Source organism: Carassius auratus, chromosome 38, assembly GCF_003368295.1.
Source record: "Carassius auratus strain Wakin chromosome 38, ASM336829v1, whole genome shotgun sequence".
Taxonomy (NCBI): domain Eukaryota; kingdom Metazoa; phylum Chordata; class Actinopteri; order Cypriniformes; family Cyprinidae; genus Carassius; species Carassius auratus.
Window position 1 is genome coordinate 5,683,740 of NC_039280.1, and position 20,474 is coordinate 5,704,213.

At 39.4% G+C, this 20,474-nt stretch overlaps 1 protein-coding gene across 1 annotated transcript in view; it reads left to right on the plus strand.

Annotated features, from left to right (window-relative positions):
- Positions 1-20,474, plus strand: part of jag1b (jagged canonical Notch ligand 1b) — a 26,890-nt gene continuing 6,416 nt past the window's right edge. The window contains exons 1-17 of the mRNA XM_026223567.1: positions 1-339; positions 608-910; positions 7,703-7,760; positions 10,796-11,047; positions 11,869-11,929; positions 14,198-14,328; positions 14,416-14,535; positions 15,765-15,878; positions 15,957-16,070; positions 16,153-16,266; positions 16,377-16,423; positions 17,381-17,554; positions 18,392-18,542; positions 19,206-19,370; positions 19,822-19,935; positions 20,029-20,142; positions 20,250-20,363. Of these exons, the coding sequence (XP_026079352.1) occupies positions 268-339; positions 608-910; positions 7,703-7,760; positions 10,796-11,047; positions 11,869-11,929; positions 14,198-14,328; positions 14,416-14,535; positions 15,765-15,878; positions 15,957-16,070; positions 16,153-16,266; positions 16,377-16,423; positions 17,381-17,554; positions 18,392-18,542; positions 19,206-19,370; positions 19,822-19,935; positions 20,029-20,142; positions 20,250-20,363 (2,218 nt within the window). The 5' untranslated portion in view covers positions 1-267. The remainder of the gene's footprint in view (positions 340-607; positions 911-7,702; positions 7,761-10,795; positions 11,048-11,868; positions 11,930-14,197; positions 14,329-14,415; positions 14,536-15,764; positions 15,879-15,956; positions 16,071-16,152; positions 16,267-16,376; positions 16,424-17,380; positions 17,555-18,391; positions 18,543-19,205; positions 19,371-19,821; positions 19,936-20,028; positions 20,143-20,249; positions 20,364-20,474) is intronic.

A 20,474-nucleotide genomic window follows, 5' to 3' on the forward strand; every position in this document is an offset into this window, starting at 1 on the left:
GTATTGAACGCGCAGTCAGTCAGTCGCGGACAAACGCTCTCATGGCTTCTGTGTAATGTATACCCGCCGCTGAGAGAGAGAATCAGAATAAGAAAGATAAGAGTTTCAGATACGCTGGGATAATAGGAGGCAGTTTCCTACACACATTGGAAAATAGTCTTCTGAAAGCAATAAAGTTCTCCACCCGTGCATGTTAAATCGGGGAGAATATTAGAGCCGTGAGGCGGCTAGAACTTCTGAGTCTCAAAGCAACACCAACAAGAAGGCATGATTGTGCGACGGAGTTCAGTATTTTCTGCTTTCTACCTTCATGCCTTTTTGTTATGCTTGCCGACGAAGGTGAGTCTGTTTTACTTTTTTTTTCTGTCTTTGTGTTATTTATTTTTAAAATATACTGTATTAGCATTGACAAATGTATTCTGTGTGATATCACAAACAACCTTGTTTAGACCTCTCAGAAGCTGAGCAAACGTTCTGCATGGTTCAATCTGACACTGACATATGAGCAGACAAAGTTTAGCAGGCTATTCCATAAAACGAGACAAATTTGATTTTCCTGCACTTTATATACACGGATTTAAAGTTTTCTTTCTTTTCTCCTCAACAGGTGTCTGACGCATCGGGGCACTTCGAGCTGGAAATCGTATCGATGCAGAATGCGAAAGGCGAGCTGCAGAACGGCTCGTGCTGCGACGGCGAGAGGAACCCGGCGGATCGCAAATGCACGCGGAGCGAATGTGATACATATTTTAAAGTTTGTCTGAAGGAATATCAATCGCGAGTTTCCGCGGCTGGGGCTTGCAGTTTCGGAACTGGATCTACGCCCGTTATCGGTGGGAATAAATTTTCGACCAAGGGAACGCGGAGTGAGAAGTCAAGGATTGTTTTACCCTTCAGTTTTGCGTGGCCGGTGAGTAGATATCCCATTTCTTGTTTTAGAGCATAATTAATGAGGTCTTAGCGGGTTATGATGACGCAACGTTAGTTATACAAGGCAGCAATGTTTCGATCCACATGTGCGGTTTGTCCTGGAGTTTATGCCTGCTCGGTTGAGTTGTGTGTGCAGGACACCGTAAACAAAAACAACAACTCACTACACTACTCCACCAACACCAATCATAAATGTGTTTACTGACGAATAAAGTCGAGTTGAAAGTGATAACATTTTAAATGTTAAACGGATGTAAGCAAAGATGTTTCCTTGGCAAAACATTTATGTCTTGATTATAATGCCGTGCTCTGTTGACAGTGGCCAGCCTTCATAAATTCACTCCTTGTGAAGCTCCTTTCAGTGTCTCCTTTTTGGCAGCCAGCTAACTCTGCAAATAAATACATCGAATAAACCTCTTAATTTGTGTCACTACATAAGAATGCAAATAAAAGAACATTAGTTTGGTGTGAAGCACATGAGCCGAAGCTCCACAGAAGAGAGATGTTTGTCTCGCAGCACTCAAGAATTTATGAGTTGACCGTGATCTCTAGAAATGGTAGTCATCTGTTGAAAGGGCTTTTATAACCTGTGTTATCCAGTCAGTCTTAACTGAAGGTTATTTGCTGTAAACCTGTGTGTTACGATATACAGCCTTGTTATAGCATCCCTACTGTAGTATGTAGTGTGATGTCTGCCAATATTTAAGCTGTATTAACTAAATAAATTGTAGGCCTGTGGACCCCTGAGGGTCCCTGAAGGTACTCCGTGGGGGTCAATGGAGAATGTAAACTAGATAAAACATACTTTTTTTAGGAGATTTTTGACTTTTTGTTTAATGATATGTTATGTAGAGATGTTAGTTAATATTCTTAATTAAAGTTTTACTCTGAGAAAATCTAGCTTTATTTATACTTGGGGTCATAGGGTTGGTTGAATGTCTGGTTGGGGGTCGTAAACCTTGGTGTAGTGTTACCTAAAACTGGTAGCAATACCTTTGGTGGAGCTATTTTAGTGGTATTGATCTACTTGATACAGTTTCCTGGGATTCCCTATTCAGAAATAGAGGTTCACAGGATTCCCACAGTCCTGTAAAACATGAAAATGTTAGAGAGCGGAGGCCTGTTAAAGGATAATCAATTAATACAATTTTAGTTGTGTAACAGTTGTAAAAATTCATTGGTGAGAAAGTGTGGGAACCCTGTGTTCGTGTTTCTCAGGAGCTCTTGACTGCGGGGACATTGAACTGTCCTTTCATTTGCTCTGTTGGCGTGAGCACTGGTGCACCTGCTCGCTTGATGATGTCATTGTGGATACATTCCCAGCAGGGTCAAAATGATAAATAAAATAAAAATAAAAAATTCAAAGGGCGAACTGTCGGTCTCACAAAGAAAACGTGTCCCTGTTTGAACTGTTTGCCCCAGCGAGCTGCCCACCTGTCCAGTGTGTGAACTAGATGGCCAGCGGGCATGTGTTGATCATGTAACACTTCAGCTATTTTTGTGATGTGCACTTCTAAAGCATACTGCGAATGGTTTCTTTTAATCATGAAAATTATGATAAAATCTAAAATTACGATATAGCACACTTCAGTCAGTCGCTAATTATTTTTTTCGGTTGGCAGCTGGGGAGAGTTGAAGTTTAGGCTTTGTGTCAGTCACGGCTGACTGGAGACTAGGTATGGCACCTTTTAACTTTGCAACCCCCAGTAATTACTCTCAGCAAGTTCCCAGACACAACAGCCAAATCTCGTCGCCAAATTTTAAATGTTTCTTTTACAGGAAAACCACCCATTTATTTTGCACCTTTTACTGCATTTGATTGCCCCGTGCTTTTAGTATTAGCGAGAGGGTGTAGAGAGTAAAAGAGAGAGAGAGAGGGGTGGGGGTTAGTCATAGCCCACCCAGACAGAGCCAGCTTCAGCGAACATGAAACAGGGGGTGACAATAGCTGGGCCAAACTGGCTACAGGGAGGATTACTGTGCATAATGGAGCCAGTCCAGGAATAATGCCGGTCCAGGGCAAGCAACAGGAAGCTGCGTTCGACTCAGCAGTGATGAGATCGGCTCCTAGACAAACCCACCCAAGCCCTGACCTTACCATTTCAGCAAATTACAGCGCTGCTCTCTGGCCCCGTGGCCCTGAATGCACCTGGGGCCCGTCTGCTCAGCATGAGCCAAAAAGCTGGTTCACCAGCAAATTGGATAATTCCTTTTTTCCTGTCCCATCTTCCATTCTGTTTTATAGTCTGTGAACCCGTTCCCTTTCCTAAAAGCGAAACTAGTATTTATGTGTGTATTTAATTCTGGTCCCTTTCAAAGTAAACACAGAAGTAATCCAAACCATATTTTAAAATCTTTCTTTTGCTTTTCTGAGCACATTCTGTCCATTTCTCTTATGCAGTTGGGAAAGACAGCATGCTGAGGGGTTGGTCAGTGTGGGAATGAAATGCAGGTAAACCGTCCACAAGCCTGAGGGAAAGAGCTAAGGGCAGCTAAGGGGATAATGACATGTTTGCTTTATACGGTCTCCTCTGATGTGGCACTTAAGTGCAAATTACTCAAGTCGTAGAACGGGGAAATGCATCGTTTGTCTTTTTTCTCGCCCTTGTTAAGGTCTTGAATGAGGTATTGTTAGGCCATTGTAAAGTAGTGTAGTACTGTTTTGTTTAGCTAACTTTTCTTAATCACCTCACACATGACTTACTCAATTCAGATTTATGATGTTACCAGGAAACATTTTGTTGTATTAAGATGTCTAATCTTGAATACCCTCCCTTGGACTGGATACCTTGACAGCTGATGTGTTGTTTGATCCGATTCTCTCCTCAGTCCCTGCCTGCGATCGCCTTCTTGAGTGACAGGAGATTAGATGGCTGCCAGTAGCGCTTGTGTGCGCACAGGTGACTGACAGACCTGTTATCAGGGAAGGCTGTCTCATTTTCCACGCCAGAGAGAGCAGTGAAAGATTGTCAAAAGCTTTCCCTGCGAGCCCCCCTTATCTGCGGCCACCACTCCTGATAGGAATCTCTCACAAAAAAAACAAAAAAAAGCCTTCCTTCTGTGATTGCACCTCCTGAAAGGAAAAAAAGGGACGTTACCTTCTTGGTCATAGTCTAGTTTTCCAAGCTGCCAATGTAAACCATGTTGACCTTGATTGATTGGAATCTGGCAGAGTACATCCGGAGCCATTGTTGAACGTTTGTCACTCTACATGTCAGTCTCTCTTTATTAACACTTTTACCAGTGGAGACATTATTCAGCAGATTTCCAGAACAAGTGAGTATGATAACAGCAAAAACGAGGAGCCTCAGCCATTTGTAGAAGCCGAAAACATCCCATATCAAAGCTCAGGGGGTTTGGGAGCAAGTTTAGACCTTTATCAGATGTCTGTGAAGGCCTAGAGCGATAAGGCAAATGCAGTGTAAAGTTTGGGAGTCTGCTGATGGGGATAGTGAGAGTTCAATGATGACACTGAGGTCAGTGATAAGCATGGGAAAAATGAACCTGGCAGCAGCAGGCATTTAGAGCTGATAACCAGATTGTGAGTTATGGAGTGAGATCCAAAGCGGCCCTTGTCAACCCCCACCCCCACACACTTTTAAGGCACAAAACTTTCCTGTAGCTCAAAGAGTAGAGTGTGTTGCTAGCAACGCCAAGGTCAAGGGATTGGTTCCCAGAGAATGCATGAACGGATACTAAAATATATTCCTTCAATGCAATGCAAGTCACTTTGGATCAAAGCATCTACCAAATGCATAAATGTAAATATAAAGCTATAATGTCAGGTAAAACAATTGCTTAGGTTACTCAGTCAATCACCTTTTTTAGTCACTAACCTGATCTGATGGGAGGTTGTGCTAGCTCATGTCCAGACATGTCCGTAATATACGGCAGCAGGCACCTTTAAACACAGTGTGGAAGTGCAGGGCAGCTAAAATTAATGAGCTGTGTGCTTGATATACATAAACTGGCAATATTTGTTAATTCAATGGGGGCTGTGAATCAAGCATGTTTGTGTTAACAATGCGTTCAAGTGTGGACAAGGAGAGGAAGGACAAGGTGTATCTCAGTGGAGGTGACACAGCTTGCATCAAATAAACTGATATTTGATAACCATAAACACGGCGACTGAGATGGCTGAGGTAGTGAATTTGAGTAGTGTTATTTTTTAAGTTATTAGGACAGGACAGTAGCGATGAGTGGAGAAGGGAGCAGGATCTGCAAAGGATCTCGGACTCGGGTCGCCGCAAGCACAGTTGCGCTGTATGTCGCAAAAACCACAAGGACTTTTTATAGTTTTAAATTTAGATGCCTACATTTATTTTTAGCATTTACAATGGCTGATTTTAGCTTTTAGTGTTAAATTTTGTATTTATTTAGACAAAATAGTAGAATCTTAAGAGAATAGAAAGTTGTATTGTATTGGCTAGAATCTCTTGTACCACTTGATTGACATTTCCCACTTGAGGTGATGCTTTGTTTTGGTGACGTTATCTTGATATTCTTCAGGTCATCGAGATTCGATTGACCCAGACGATTTTTAGCTCCTTGTACAGTATGAGGGGTTGCACATTGGTTTGTTTGGATGGTCTGGCCTAGGGGACTCTGGATCCATTGTTGCTGCAAATGGACAGTGAGAACCTCGGAGATGTCGGAAATTCCGTGGTCCCTCGTGAAGAGTACGATAGTGTGAATTGACAAGTAGGTGCTGAAAAGAGACGCTTCAATTCTGGCACAGGCGCGTTTGCATGCACACTCGTTTTCTCTCGTATGCTTCTGCTTTTTTTGATCAACTTCCAACACTAAATCCTAGATATGGACACACATTTTATTCTCTCAGGCAGAGTATTCTCTCTCTCTCTTTCTCTGTGACTCTTGTTACCTGATACCGGTGAGAGCCATGATGACCTTAAGTCAGACAAAGCGTTTCAGAAGTGCTGAAATGTAGCCAACCCCTCCAGAGATCTCGGCCTGCATTGGAGTCATGCTAAAAGCAGCCCACCCCCCGCAACTCCCTCAGATCCTCAGTCCACATTCCTCTCCGTGGAGAAAAAGAGGAACAAAACACAGCACACAAAAGACCTGAAAGAGAGAAGTGAAAGGGGATTTTTGTGGGTTTTTCAAAGAAACAAGTTCACTTTTAACCTGCAATTTTCTTCTCCTTCTCGTAGATTTTCCTGTCATGTGAGGTCATTATGCATAATGGACATTAGTGGGAATTTATTAGTAAGGCATTTCGAGGAAGAAATATCCAAAATATATATTTTTTAAATATGAGTGTCTATAATACTTGGACAGCACTGGACTGTTAGCATTCCCATTGCTCAACTGGTACAGAATAGAAGTTTACAACTTAATTTCTGCCAACATTGCTTAAGAGCACTCAGATCTGCAAACATTAGCCAATAACCATAAATATCATTTGACTAATCACATGATGACATCAGCCAACCAGCAACTGTCATCGTCAAGACATTTACAATCCCAAACTTTTCAAAGGGGAATTTTATTTTTTTCGTCCTCTAATGGTGTAATTATGGCATCTACCATTGTTTCACCCACCAGCCAAACCTTTACCTCTTGGGTCAAACTGTGGTGTTTCCTCGGATTACCATGTAAATAATGTGGTACATGGATATGAATCATTCAGCATTAGTATATATATTAAAGAACTATGATGCCATCCAATTCCATCACTGATTCTCAACTATTATATAGTGAAAATAGGACAGATATTTCCTTTCAATTTGTTAAAACTGCTAATTAAATTAATGCTTTGCATAATAAAGTTAGTACTAAGATAGAAAGGTCTTCTTTGAATGTACAAAATGTTGGACCTACTGTCCTTACAATGACCGCTGAACTGATGCCACATAACTGTCAGTGAGAATAACATGACCCAGTGATTCAACTCTACTAGATCCTCACACATAATAAACACACACATGTAAAAGAAGTCTGAGGTATGTCATTTCTGGAAATGTCATTATTTTCTGGGGGGAAAATTCAGAATGGAGAGGAACAGCATGATGCTGCAATGCTTAAGCACAATTAAATAATTTGTTATTTCCTTATTACTTCGTTTATATTTCCATTTTATGTATGTAATAATTTTATATTTTATAATCCTTACAAAAGGGGTTTTATCTTTAGTGTAATTGTGTTTAAATGTTTTTTTCTTACTTGTTTCCATGTGCAGTAATTGGTGCTTATTGTAATTAGTTTTTATTATAAAGCACTGTGAGCTGCACTCCTTGTATGAAAGGTGCTTTACAAATAAAGCTTATCATTACGAATATTATTACATTGTTATTCATTATTATTCAAAACTTTTGTAAAGAAACAGCTCAAATTGCACCAAATAAAATAGTTTAATCTCATGCGCACAAGCAAATAAGTTTGAATATAATGTAATAATTAAGTGTCACTCAGGTATACTGTGAAGGTTAGATATTGGTTCAACAACAGTCTCCCACAGACAAGGATGCTTGTTGATCTATTCTGCCAGTCATTGTTTAAATTGTAAAGATGGTGATACTGTATCTGCCTTAAAGTTTCAGGAGAGCACTACCAGATAAGGTGAAGGTTGTAATATTCTTCTGATCTTTCACGGCACATTTCTCAGCATGTCCCCATGGTCACATTTTGTCATTGGTGTTTATTGGTTACGAGTCAAGGTCCCTGACTAAAGCTCTGTTGATGTAAAAAGATCTTTGATGTTTCTTTGTTTTGGTTTCATTGCTGACTGCATGTGTGTTTGTCTCTCCTTTAGAGGTCCTACACGTTGATATTGGAGGCCCTGGACTTCAATAACGATACTGCCAGTGAAAGTGAGTAGCATAGTTTGTTTTGCTTCTTTTTGTTTTTATTTGCTTTTTGGTTGATATATTTTTTTCTGGGGGTTTTTATTCTCTCTTTTATTTCTTTTTTTGTTTTGTTTCATAACTTTTTCTTTTGTTTAAATTGGGAAATGTAAGAAATTAAAGTTTGTTTTGTTTCTTCTGCATAACTGTTTTTCGTTTGTTTGAACTGGGAAATGTAAGTAAAGTTTGTTTTGTTTTGTTTTGTTTCTTCGTTTTTCTTTTGTTTAAACTTTGGGAAATGTAAGAAATTGAAGTTTGTTTTTGTATCATTTCCGTTCATAGCTTGCTAGTCTTTAAACCAAATGTGCTGACAGGTGTGTGTGACAGGACGGGGAAGTGAAGAAGAGGAAGAGTGTGTGTGTGTCTGTGAGAAACATTGTTGGGGGGCCTCATGCTTATGAAAATGTTTCCGAATACCTGATGACTAATGGCAGGTGTTGGCAGTCAAGGTCTCATGGCCTCTCTGTCACGATGCATAGCTTAAGCACAAGGTTATGTTTGCTATAACCTTTCTCTTCTTACACCTCAACAGGGCTTAACACTCCAGAAACAGTCCCATTTAGACACTAAACTGAGTCTGGTGGAGTTAATTTGAATAGCTCTACTAGGTTGTGTTACAATTAACGGACATAGCGACTTCAAGCTATATCCAGATATTCAGAGTTCAAAGTTTTTTTGCAGAAAAGCTTAAGTTCAAGTTGTACACTTATTTTGTACTCTACAGTATATGTATCAGCTTATAGACTGTAGATCTGGTACTAGTACCTGTAATTTTTACTCTTTTCAAATACTTCCTAATGTGTGTTGTGCTACATTTTAGATACATTTGTTTCTATTTATTGGACTTTGAATATTTAAATGAAATATTAGAATCTGGAAATCCCCATATCTGTAGCCAATTCAGACTTGCTTACATGTGTGACTTTGCTGCATTTTAAGAAGATTAAGTATGAACTTTAGTTTTAGAAATATTGTAAAATAACGTTGTCCACCAATGGAAGATTTAGGCCAAAACTTTGTATTTTATATACATATATTATTTTTTTTGATAGCAACTCTCCTTATTCCTTGTCCTGAGGGTGTGGAGTTTTTTTCTCTCAGTTTAATGTGACTTCCTCACCCCACAGTGAAGTGGATCAGGCTGCAGGTAGTAAAGACATGACACTTGGCTCTGTCCGCAGGGTTCAGGGTGCAAGTGAAATGCCACAATGACCCTCTGCATTCCTGTAAGTCCTATGAACTATAGGCCCACCTGGCCTCAATAATATCATCTTTTCACTCTTTCTACTTCCTCTAGAAATAATAGTTAATATAGCTACCCATGTTGCATCAGTTTGCAGAGAACTTTAAAGATAACTGTTTATTAGTCTCGCATAGCACGGAAGTTTTCATTGGCCCAAGACCACTATGAGGCGACATGTCAAACAGCCAATCACAGTTCGTTTCGGTCATCGTCACGTTTCGAGGTGTGGAAATGTCACCACAATAACAGAATGGTGTGTAGAACTCTCAAACTTATTTTAAAGATTCTGTGCTGCAAATTTTTAAATATTTCATATACTTTTGAAAATTCAGTGTTTAGTTGATCCTGATGAGCGATTGTTGTCACAGTTGTAAAAACGGCGTCTTTCTTCTTTCGTGAAGGGTTTTGGCGACACAGTATCTTTGTTTCCAGGTGGAAGGTTAAAGAACGCAACACATACGTCTCACGGAATTCCTGTAGAATTCAACCAATCCAATGAAGACTTTGACACTCCACTTTTGTGTCCCCTATGCATCAGATGTTTATCCAAAGGTCTGTGGGCGTGACGTCTGAGACTAAGTGTTTATGTGAAAGGGAGGAATAGATATTTCACAGTCCCCAGTTCTAGTCATATTTGGGAAAATGGTGAAAGATGTGAGCTGTCAGCTTACCTCATCTTACAATAAATAAAACCATTGTAATTTAAGTTTATATACTATTATAATAGTTTATTTAGTTTAATTAATGTAGCAATTGATATTGAATTGAGCTGTTCTAAACCATAAAAGAAATGTTGTTTAGTGGCTGCAAAAAGGGTTTACTTTGCTTGACATTATTCCTAACAAACACCCATTGATAACAAATTTTTCCGCATCCTGACCTGTTTTGGACATATTTAGTTCTGTATCTTCAGTCCTGCCCACCAATAGCCACACACAATATTCAGCCATGAACCCCAGGACTGCATTTCAGACAGTGGATAAGACACATGCCTTTGGTGTGAGAGACCTTGGTTCGAATCTACTGTATGACACCAATGTGTCCCTGAGCAAGACACTTAACCCCTAGTTGCTCCAGAGACGTGCGACCTCTGACATATATAGCAATTGTAAGTCGCTTTGGATAAAAGCGTCAACTAAATTAATAAAATAAGGTTTTCAAACCATAAATATAAAGGCTGCTATTTATTTTAAAACTCATTTAGGGTTTTTTCACACAAAATGCATTTCTAAATTTTACTTTGTTGCTTTTCCGTTGTTTTTCAATATAAATATGTCATTTCACCAAATCCAAAATAAACTTTTCAAATATTAGCTGGAAAAAATCTAAATAATTGAAATATGTATTAGTGCTGACTTAATACCAAACATCTTTCTCTTAAATTTTCCATGGACCCTCTTGTGGCCTCCTGGGGGTCTCCAGAAACCCAGTTTAAAACCCTTGCTCTAATTCACTTCTCTGCTTGGGATCTGAATCTACGGGGATGAATATGTCAGAGAGAGAAAAAGTGAGCAAGAGTTTACTCACTGATGTCATGAGTCCTTGCTGCTAGTAGCATATTGTTTGCACAATGTAATTAATATTGATTGTGGCTTTTCCTTCAGCTATGAACATTAGGGGTGATTTTAGGCCAGCGGTATCTTTAATCTGTGAGCAACTAGATATAGACATTGAAGTTGCTCAGTTAACCTTTAACTCTGAATTGTGTGTGGTGTTATTGTGTCAAGGCCTTTCTAACTGTTACACATTGACTGTTCAGGTGGAAAGCTCATTGAGAAAGCATCCCACTCTGGCATGATCAACCCAAATCGACAATGGCAGAGACTGACCCACAACGGCCCCATCGCTCAGTTTGAGTACCAGATCCGGGTCACCTGCGATGAACACTACTATGGCTTTGGCTGCAACAAGTTCTGCCGGCCACGTAACGAGTTCTTTGGACATTACACCTGTGACCAGAATGGCAACAAGACCTGCCTAGAAGGGTGGACGGGTCCTGACTGCAATACAGGTGAGCAAGTAGAAGACGATATTCATTCACATACAGTCTTCAAAATAGCTTATTTTATGTTCCAGAAAAGAAAGTAAGTCATTCAGGTTTGAGTAAATGATGACATAATGAAATTTTTTTGTGAGAACTATCCCAATATTTTTTCTTCAATATCTTGAATTTTAGGGCATAACTGCATTTATGGAGTTGTTGCCCTGACGTACAGGTCTGGGGGCGGGGCCAGTGCATCAGCTGCATTAAAATATTTTAATAGCGTAATTTTTTCATAACTAATTAACGCGCTAAACTAACAACACTAATTGAAATATAATATAATTTTATATATTATAACTTAATTTTTGTGGAAATGGACAGTTTTTAGGATTTTCTAATGATTAGAAAGGTTTACTAAATTTCTTTAAAATATAATGTTAAAGAACTTTAAAAAATCCTACTGACCCCAAACATTTATACATTACATTTTTAAAATATAAAAATATTGATTTGGGCATCCCTGAATGCATCTAATAATGAAGTAAAATGGTTTGCAAACTGTTGACTCGCTTTACAATGCTTTTCTTGTTGCCATTTTAAGAGGCTGGTGGGTTTAGTTTGGAATAAGCCGTGAACGGAGAGCGCAGCACCCGAAGCCTGACGACAGGACTCAAATTAGAGTAGGATTCAGTTAGGCTGGTCAGGAGTTTGAAAGATTCCCGCCCCACACATTGCCAAAATGTTTTCATGGGTGAACAGGGGACATTGAGGCCTATGCTATATCTTAAAGCAAGGAGGGGGAACAAACTTACTCTTGTTCATCCTTTCTCATTCTTTCTTTTTTCCAGCGATCTGCAGACAAGGTTGTAGCACCGAACATGGATTTTGTAAGGAACCAGGAGACTGCAAGTGAGTAATCTGCAATATTATTCTATATCTTTGTGGCATTTCCTGCAAAAATTAGCTTTACACTGTCATTGTGTTTATTTTGCAGTCAACCTTGCTCTTTAACATTTTGAGCCAAACCTTGTTAAAGTGTGAAAGATGCAACAGTACAAGCTTTCACTGCAACTAGAGGCTCATGGTTAAATCTTGTTAGAATCCATGTGTCCTGCTTGACCTACAGTATCATGGTCTGATAGCTCAAGCTCTGTTTCTGGTCCACAGACAATGAAAGCACAGATTACTGAAATCCACCTCCAAGTATTCCAACATGGCTGGAGTTTAGCAGTGAAACGATGTCAATAAGGCCATGTTGTAAGACAACTGAAGCACAAAGCTATTTTTAGCCATTTTGCTTTTGTCTGGCGAGAGGTTAAAGCCTTATCTACGAACCATCATCTGCCAAGTCCAGTCTTTAATTGGGTTTTAAAATGCACTGCTTGTTTTACTAATGATGTATGAATTTGGCCACAGGGGAAGAGAAAGCGATGTGTATCTGTGTGTGTTTGTATACAGCTATAGCTCAGTGATTTATGAGTGCATAACAAATACTTTTTTTCTCTTTTGTAACACTGATGCACATAAAAAATTTGTTAAACTAACTGGCTTGTTTAATGTGTAATAAAATAGCATGGTGGTTTATTCTATTGTGTTGTTTCCCAAGAGAACAGAATTTGTAGGGATTTTTTAATCCTTCCATAGCAGCATGTTTTCCTTGACTATTTTTTTGAGTTAGGTTTTGCTACGTAATATGTATGATTGCAGCCTGCATGGAAAAAAAAATGCATAAACAAGGCTTTCTGAAGTTACTTGCTTCGTCATAAAGGAATGTGTCATGTGCAACTTATTTGTGTTGAGTAGGGCATCAAGTTAATGAAAATTGAATTTCTTGCACAACAAACCGATCTTCTGTTGGTAGGGGCAAGTCACGGCAGGTTTTGCATTGGGCCTTTTCTGTTTTTTCATCGGTTCGTTATAGGTGTTTGCATGTGTTTTTGGTCAACAGACAGACGTTAGAGATGTTTCGTTACAAAGATCTTTTTTGTTTGAGTAATTCTCATCATTGTATCACCTCTGAAAGCGTTCAAGATCAAGCCTGGAAGTCTACGGAATTCAATGTATACTAAAACCTCAGCTCTTTGTTACATTTGGCATGATTGTATCCCATTACCTATTCATCTCTCACTGAAAGCTTGCCAGAACACACAGCCATGCAACTGTGCAACTGTTGTAACAAGAGCTCTTACTGTGCTAAATTGGAACCGCCGAGGTCTACGGTCGAGGTGAAAATGTTACTCAGCCATGCTGCTTTAATGGCATATTTTTGCTTTAATATCATTCAAAGTCACTTCTTAGACCTTGCTGATGTGAAATAGGGTTTTGTGAATGTTTCTCATAGTCAAAATCTTATTGCACGTTTAAGAATAGTTGCCTTTAATCACAGAGAGAGGTTTCCTCAACCACCGTGTTTATTTTTACAGCTGAACTGCCGCCTCAGGCTAATTGTTTTCTTTTTTCCCCAAAGGGAGTCTGTTTTCCTGTGGCTAAGCACTCAAGTGACTTACTATCTCGTCTGAATCCTTCTTTAAGGAGCAGGTTATTGCTCAGGCTGTTTAATTATTGCCATCTTAAGGGCGAAGTGTAGGGGGGAGCTATTGCGGAGCTGTTTTAGAAATGGCTTTTAATTACAGACTTAGAGATAGTTTTTTCGTTCCTTGGGCAGAGAAAGGCTACATGGGAACAGGAGTGAGAATGCAAAAGAACCCGCCATAAATACATTGGCCAATGGAGTGGTTTACAGACACAATCCCCACCACCCAGACGGTCCGAGCAGTTTTGGGGCCAAGCCGCTCTGCTTTTATTGAGACAGAGTGTCCTGCCACAAGCTAATGTTAGTCTCTCTAAAAGACCCAATGGAGTTTTAAAGCTTCTGTTTGTTGTTTGCATGGCCTGGCATTAAATAATCAGACAAGAAGTTGTCGGCGGTTCCCTTTTCCCAGTGGACTGGAGCAAACTTTTAAAACAGGGTTTATGTTAAGAAAGGGTGACCTTTTAGCATTAGACGTCCTGAAAAACAACACTTGTCTTCAAAGTTTTGATAAGTATTTTGAGAAAATAAGCCATTTTCTCAAAACATATATATATATACTGCCATTTAGTGACACTTGCAGTTTTTAGTGGTCATTTAATTAGCATTTATAAAATCATGGCTTAGTTTCAATTTGTCTTTTACAGGTGTCTGTACGGCTGGCAGGGTCAATACTGTGATAAGTGCATCCCTCACCCAGGCTGTGTACACGGAACCTGCGTTGAACCCTGGCAGTGCCTTTGTGACACTAACTGGGGGGGACAACTTTGTGACAAAGGTAAGCAGGCATCAATTTGACTTTTTCTGTCTTTTATTCTGTTTTTGTTTCCTACCATTCAATACTAATCCTGTTCTTACCTCTCAGATCTAAACTACTGTGGAACTCTCCAGCCGTGTCTGAATGGAGGAACGTGCAGCAATACAGGGCCTGACAAATACCAGTGCTCTTGTGAAGATGGCTACTCTGGGGTCAACTGTGAACGTGGTGAGTCAGTCATGCTAGCCACACTTCCAAACATCAAACTAAAGTCTGGTTCAGTTCGCAGATTGTGGCCAAATTAGCCAGTGCACTTACTGCAGTAATGAAAGATGTATCGGTTAATGAACATTTAGAATATAATGAGAGTTGGATTGATGCACTGCATCATAAAGAATCACTTGATGCACTGTCAAAGACAAATGAGGAATAAATGGTACTTTTTAGGGGTAGTCCCTGTAAAGGGTTAGGTTTGGAGCTTATCTACCCATAAAAGATGCAAATAAAAAAAGAGTTGTATCTGTTCACTATGAACATTGTTTAGCTGAATAAAGCAAAAAATTGTACCTTAGAGACTAGTTTTTTGAGTGTGTCTGTGTGTGTGTGTGGTTTATTGTAGAAGTACTGCCCAAATGTTTTATCTTCTTTCCCTGTTTACGACTCGGAAACATAATGACACTGTAGCTGCTTGAAATTTGATACAAGGAGCAGTTCAGATGCGGTCGTTTGAAGTTGATCGTCTTGTTTAATGCATCTTAACACTCATTATGTGCTGCTTTCTGTGTTTCTGTTGGCACAAGTCCTTTTTATACAAAAAGCCATTTTGTTATTGACACCAAGTCAAAGTCTGCAGCAGTGTCATTGCATTCTGGTATAGCAAAGGGTGTAGAGAGTCTATGGGGGATCAGATGATGTCAGACCACGGGCCTTAACTGTCTACAGTGTCAGGAAGGGCGCCTAGGTCTGCTAATCCTCTGTTATGATATGTCCTGCCAGTGAATCTCGTCTGTTTTGACAGTCAGTGGTTGGATGGGTATAGTGATGAAATCTGCCAGATGGGCCGTCATGGCTTCTTTCCACCTCATCCTTCTCTCAGATTCATATGATCCCGATTTAAGCCCTCAGGGTGGTGACAACCTCCTGGGGAAGTGAAATCTTCCCTTGTTCAAACCATGGGAGGAATCATTCAGTCTTAAGCAGGGAGATAATACGTTAATGGGGTCAGTCATGTGACTAAAGTGCGAAGGTTAGATCAACATACTCTGGTCAGGTTTTAGAGCATATCAGGCCTATAGTTCACCCAGAAATGAAACCTCATGTAGTGTATTTCTTCTGTTTAACTAATTTTTGTTTCAGTATAATGATTATAAGGCTTTACAGGAGAGTTGTATCACCACAAGAAGAAAAAAAATCAATAAAAACTGCAAACAAATGATACTATATGCTTGCGTTTACAGCTGAACACGCCTGTCTGTCCAACCCTTGTGCAAATGGAGGGACGTGCAAGGAGACCAGTCAGGGTTACGAGTGTCACTGTGCAGTCGGCTGGAGCGGCCCATCGTGCGAAATCAGTAAGAAGGCACACAAAAAAAACTCTCAAGAAGATATCCAGTAACACTTGATTTGTCTAACCTGCTCTGATCTCACAGATGTGGATGATTGTACACCCAACCCATGCAAACATGGAGGCACCTGTCAGGATCTGGTTAATGGCTTCAAATGTACCTGCCCTCCTCACTGGACCGGCAAAATGTGTCTGATCGGTGAGAGATTAGCGAAGCAATTTGAAGTTAGACTTTCATCATGCTTTTAACTAGGAGTTAATCACAACGTTTATTTTCAAAGATGCCAATGAATGTGAGGACAAGCCATGTGTGAACGCCAAGTCCTGCCACAATCTGATTGGTGGATATTTCTGCGAGTGTCTCCCTGGCTGGAATGGTCAGAATTGTGATAAAAGTGAGTATAACAACAATCGAGTTTTTTCTTTTTATCCCTGCACGTGGTTTTGAAGATTACTATCTGCTGTTTTTGGCTTAATAATCCAGACATATTTCTCTCAATTTCAGACATAAATGACTGTCAGGGTCAATGTCTGAATGGAGGAACTTGCAAGGTAGGAGATCTTCTGATGTTTCATTGTTAATGCACACTGCTGTTTTCAAAAGGGGTCAGAAAGGGGTCAGAAAGAAATTAATTTATTCAGCACAAGTTACATTTAACTTTTATAATGTTACTATATATATATATATAGAGAGAGAGAGAGAGAGAGAGAGAGATAGATATAGATATTATTTTTTTTATATATATTTTTTAAAATAAATACAGTTCTTTTTAACTTTATACTCAACTTTATATTCAACTTTAGTTCCACAAAAATATCAACGTTGATAAGAAATATAAAATGCACCAAATCAGAATATTAGAATTGTCACAATATTTCAGTTTTTACTGTATTTTTGAGCAAACATCTGCAGCCTTGGTGAAGAGACTTCTTTCAAAAACATCTTACTGACCCTAAACCTATGAATGGAAGTGTTATAGTCTGTTGTTTGACTTAAGCAGGAAGGGGCTGGCATGTAAAGAGCCACGTACAGCTACAGTACAGTGATGGGTTTATCTGAAATCGGATATAACTGAGAACAAAGTGGAATGTACAGGTGTGCTGTACATTGCTCAAGGATATCCCTTTTAATTGCTACTGACTGCTTCAAATAGAACTCTCGAGTCATTTTCTAAGGCTTAATGCCATGAACCTCTCAAACTTTGACAAATCCAGTGACTAGTTCATCTCCAGGTGGGCTTATTGTTGAAGATTAGAAACTGTAAACATCCAGAACAGAAACATGGGTGTGCCACCTGAGGTTGACATATTGATACCATTCATTCTCAGAAGCGCTGTACAAAAAAATGTAAGCCTTCTAAGCTGAACATTTATTTTGGGGGGTTAGTGCCAGGAAAGTATGCCCATGATTATGGCACAGAGATGATTGTGCATTGGTCACTACACTGAGTTATTGTAGCTTTTAAAAAATGACAATGAAAGTAACCTTCTAGCTCTCATCTTACACAGGATTTGGTGAATGGTTACCGATGTCTTTGCCCTCCTGGCTATGCGGGTGAACACTGTGACAAGGACGTGGACGAGTGTGCTAGCAGTCCCTGCCTAAACGGTGGCCAGTGTCAGAATGAAGTCAATGGATTTCAGTGTCTGTGTCCTGCCGGGTTCTCGGGTCAGCTGTGTCAGGTGAGATAAAACCTGTTTTATATAGCTATCAATCCAGCTGCTAAACTGGACACTTGATGCACCAAAAAAAAAAAAAAAAAAAAAAACATAAATAATTGCTCCCATAAAGATGAACTTTATTGATATATTTTCTGCAACAGTATTGCAGAATTTAGAAATTTTTAGTGCATACTGTTGATCATACATTTGGGCTTGGTACGTTTTTTTTATGTATTTGAAAGAAGTCTCTTATGCACTTGGATCAAAAATACAAAATATTGTGAATTAGTATTAGAATAACTTTTTAATTTTAAAATATTATTCACTTCTGTAAATTTGACTCTAGTTTTCAGTGTCACATGATTCTTCAGAAATCATTCTATGTTAATTTGCTTTCAAGAAACATTTCTTGTATGTTAAAAACAGTTTGTGTGGAAGCCATAACTTTTTTTCTGGATTCTTTGATGAATGGAAAGTTCAGTTGAAATATAAATATTTTATAACATTATAAATGTCTTTACTGTCACTTAAACGTCTCTTAGCTGAATAAAAGTATTCATTTCTTTAAAAAACATTATATACCTTCATCCACCCAGCTCTTGTTGTACCCTGAAGAAAGAGAGAGACAAAGAAAGCCGGGCTAGGTTTGAGACAGGCAGAGTTTGGCTAGCTCTTTAAAATATTCTTCTATTTGTTTTTATTCTCCTGAGCGTTTTGGTGTGCTTTTTTCCTGGCAGACGCTGCGTCGAGGCTGTTGAGTGTTGCTCTGTGTTTTCTAAGAATCCAAAAATGCCTGGATATCATTTTCCCCTCATCATTGAGCTCTTTTCTCCTCTTGTAAATCTTTCTCTGGTGTAGCTGGATATCGATTACTGCCAGCCCAACCCATGTCAGAACGGCGCACAGTGTTTCAACCTGGCCTCGGACTACTTTTGCAAATGTCCCGATGACTACGAGGGTAAAAACTGCTCTCACCTGAAGGACCATTGTCGAACCACATCATGCCAAGGTGAGAAATCTCAGTCTCTGGGACGGATCCAGTCTCGGTATCTCTTTGTAAACCGCCCCCCTAAAACCCAGAGTAAGCTGATCTGCCCGTTGCATGCCATTGTTCAGCTGCTGAGTAAAACTAGATTACAGGCCCGTGGACTCTCCCACCACCTTCAGGGGGAAAGATGAGGAAAAAGAACTCATATTTTGTTACATGAGGCTTTTTCAGCCCGTAGTGAGCTATTTGACAGTAACCTCCCTGGACACAAAGCACACATACACACAGTCTCCGAAACACTTTCTCCTTTCCCAAATCCTCCTGAACATTTGCCAGTTTCTTAACAGCTCTGTGTGTGTTCTTCGTGGTAATGACTTGGTGGGATTCTCTGCCTTGGATGTTTAAAAGTGTGTGTGTGTGTGTGTGTGTGTGTGTGTTTGAGGAGGGGCAAACCCCACAGCTAGATAAGCCCATCAAGTTTCTTTAAACTTTCTGGGCTTATGTGCAGGAAATGGCCTCCTCATGCACTCTTTTTGCAATAGAAGATGTAAAAACGTAGAAAGGGAACCCATAAATGTTGAAATAAACTGGAAGAATGGCTAATGCAGGTTTAGTGTAGCTTTTATTTCACAATGAACCCAGAGTTTTAACAGATGGGTTTCGTTCTTTCTCTGAAACTTTCAGTGATTGACAGCTGCACTGTTGCTGTGGCATCCAACAGTACACCCGAAGGGGTGCGATATATCTCCTCAAACGTCTGTGGTCCTCACGGACGCTGCAGGAGTCAGGCCGGAGGCCAGTTTACTTGCGAGTGTCAGGAAGGATTCAGAGGCACCTACTGCCATGAAAGTAAGACTAAACATTGTTAACAGGTTATATGATTTTCATTTTATGGTATGGTTTTAAAATTTGTCCAAATAATTTTTTATTTTTATATTTAAAACATTAAAAGCTAAAATAAATTGTTTTAAATGCTCTGTGAATTTACCTATCATAATAAGTCTGATGAATGATAATTTAATTTGAAATTTGCAAAAGTTTGCATTTAACGGTGCTATTAAGTTATTAGTGTTTTTGAAAATTAACTTTAAGTGCACTTTAGATGACAGCAAAAGTAATCTCAGTGTTAAAGTACAGAAAATGAGCTTGCACAATTAAAATTGCAATAACCAATCAATAGCAATATCAACCACAATGAACAAAATCATTAATATCAGCTGATAATCAACTGATATATTGTGCATCCCTATCATCTATGTAGATGATCCTAAATTTTGTGGTGTCTATGACCTTTTTTCAGATATAAACGACTGTGAGAGTAACCCATGTCGCAATGGCGGTACTTGCATCGATAAGGTGAACGTTTATCAGTGCATTTGTGCTGACGGCTGGGAAGGAGTTCACTGCGAAATCAGTATGTTCACTTGAATAGTTTATTCTCAGCTTTTGTTAAATGTTTGTGCTTCTTTAAGCTCATTTTCTCATTCTTTTCTCCCCATTTTTTCAGACATCGATGACTGCAGCTTGAACCCCTGCCTGAACAAGGGAGCATGTCAAGACCTGGTGAACGATTTCTACTGCGAATGTAGAAATGGCTGGAAGGGAAAAACCTGCCACTCCCGTAAGAAAGACTATTTGTATGACCCACCCAGTTTGCTGAGTTTTTGTTTTTGTGTGAGCGTGTACATATGGAGTTATAAAATACTATTGGAACAACTGCAATTTCAGGTGACAGTCAATGTGACGAAGCCACATGCAATAATGGAGGTACATGCCATGATGAAGGGGACATCTTCAAATGCAGGTGCTCACCTGGCTGGGAAGGAGCCACATGTAACATAGGTCAGTTTGGGTGATGCCTATTCACTTTCACTACCTTAGAATGTGATACAGCTCATGTGAATCCCTTTCAAAAAAAAAAAAGCAAAAGAAAATGTCGCATTATAAGAATAT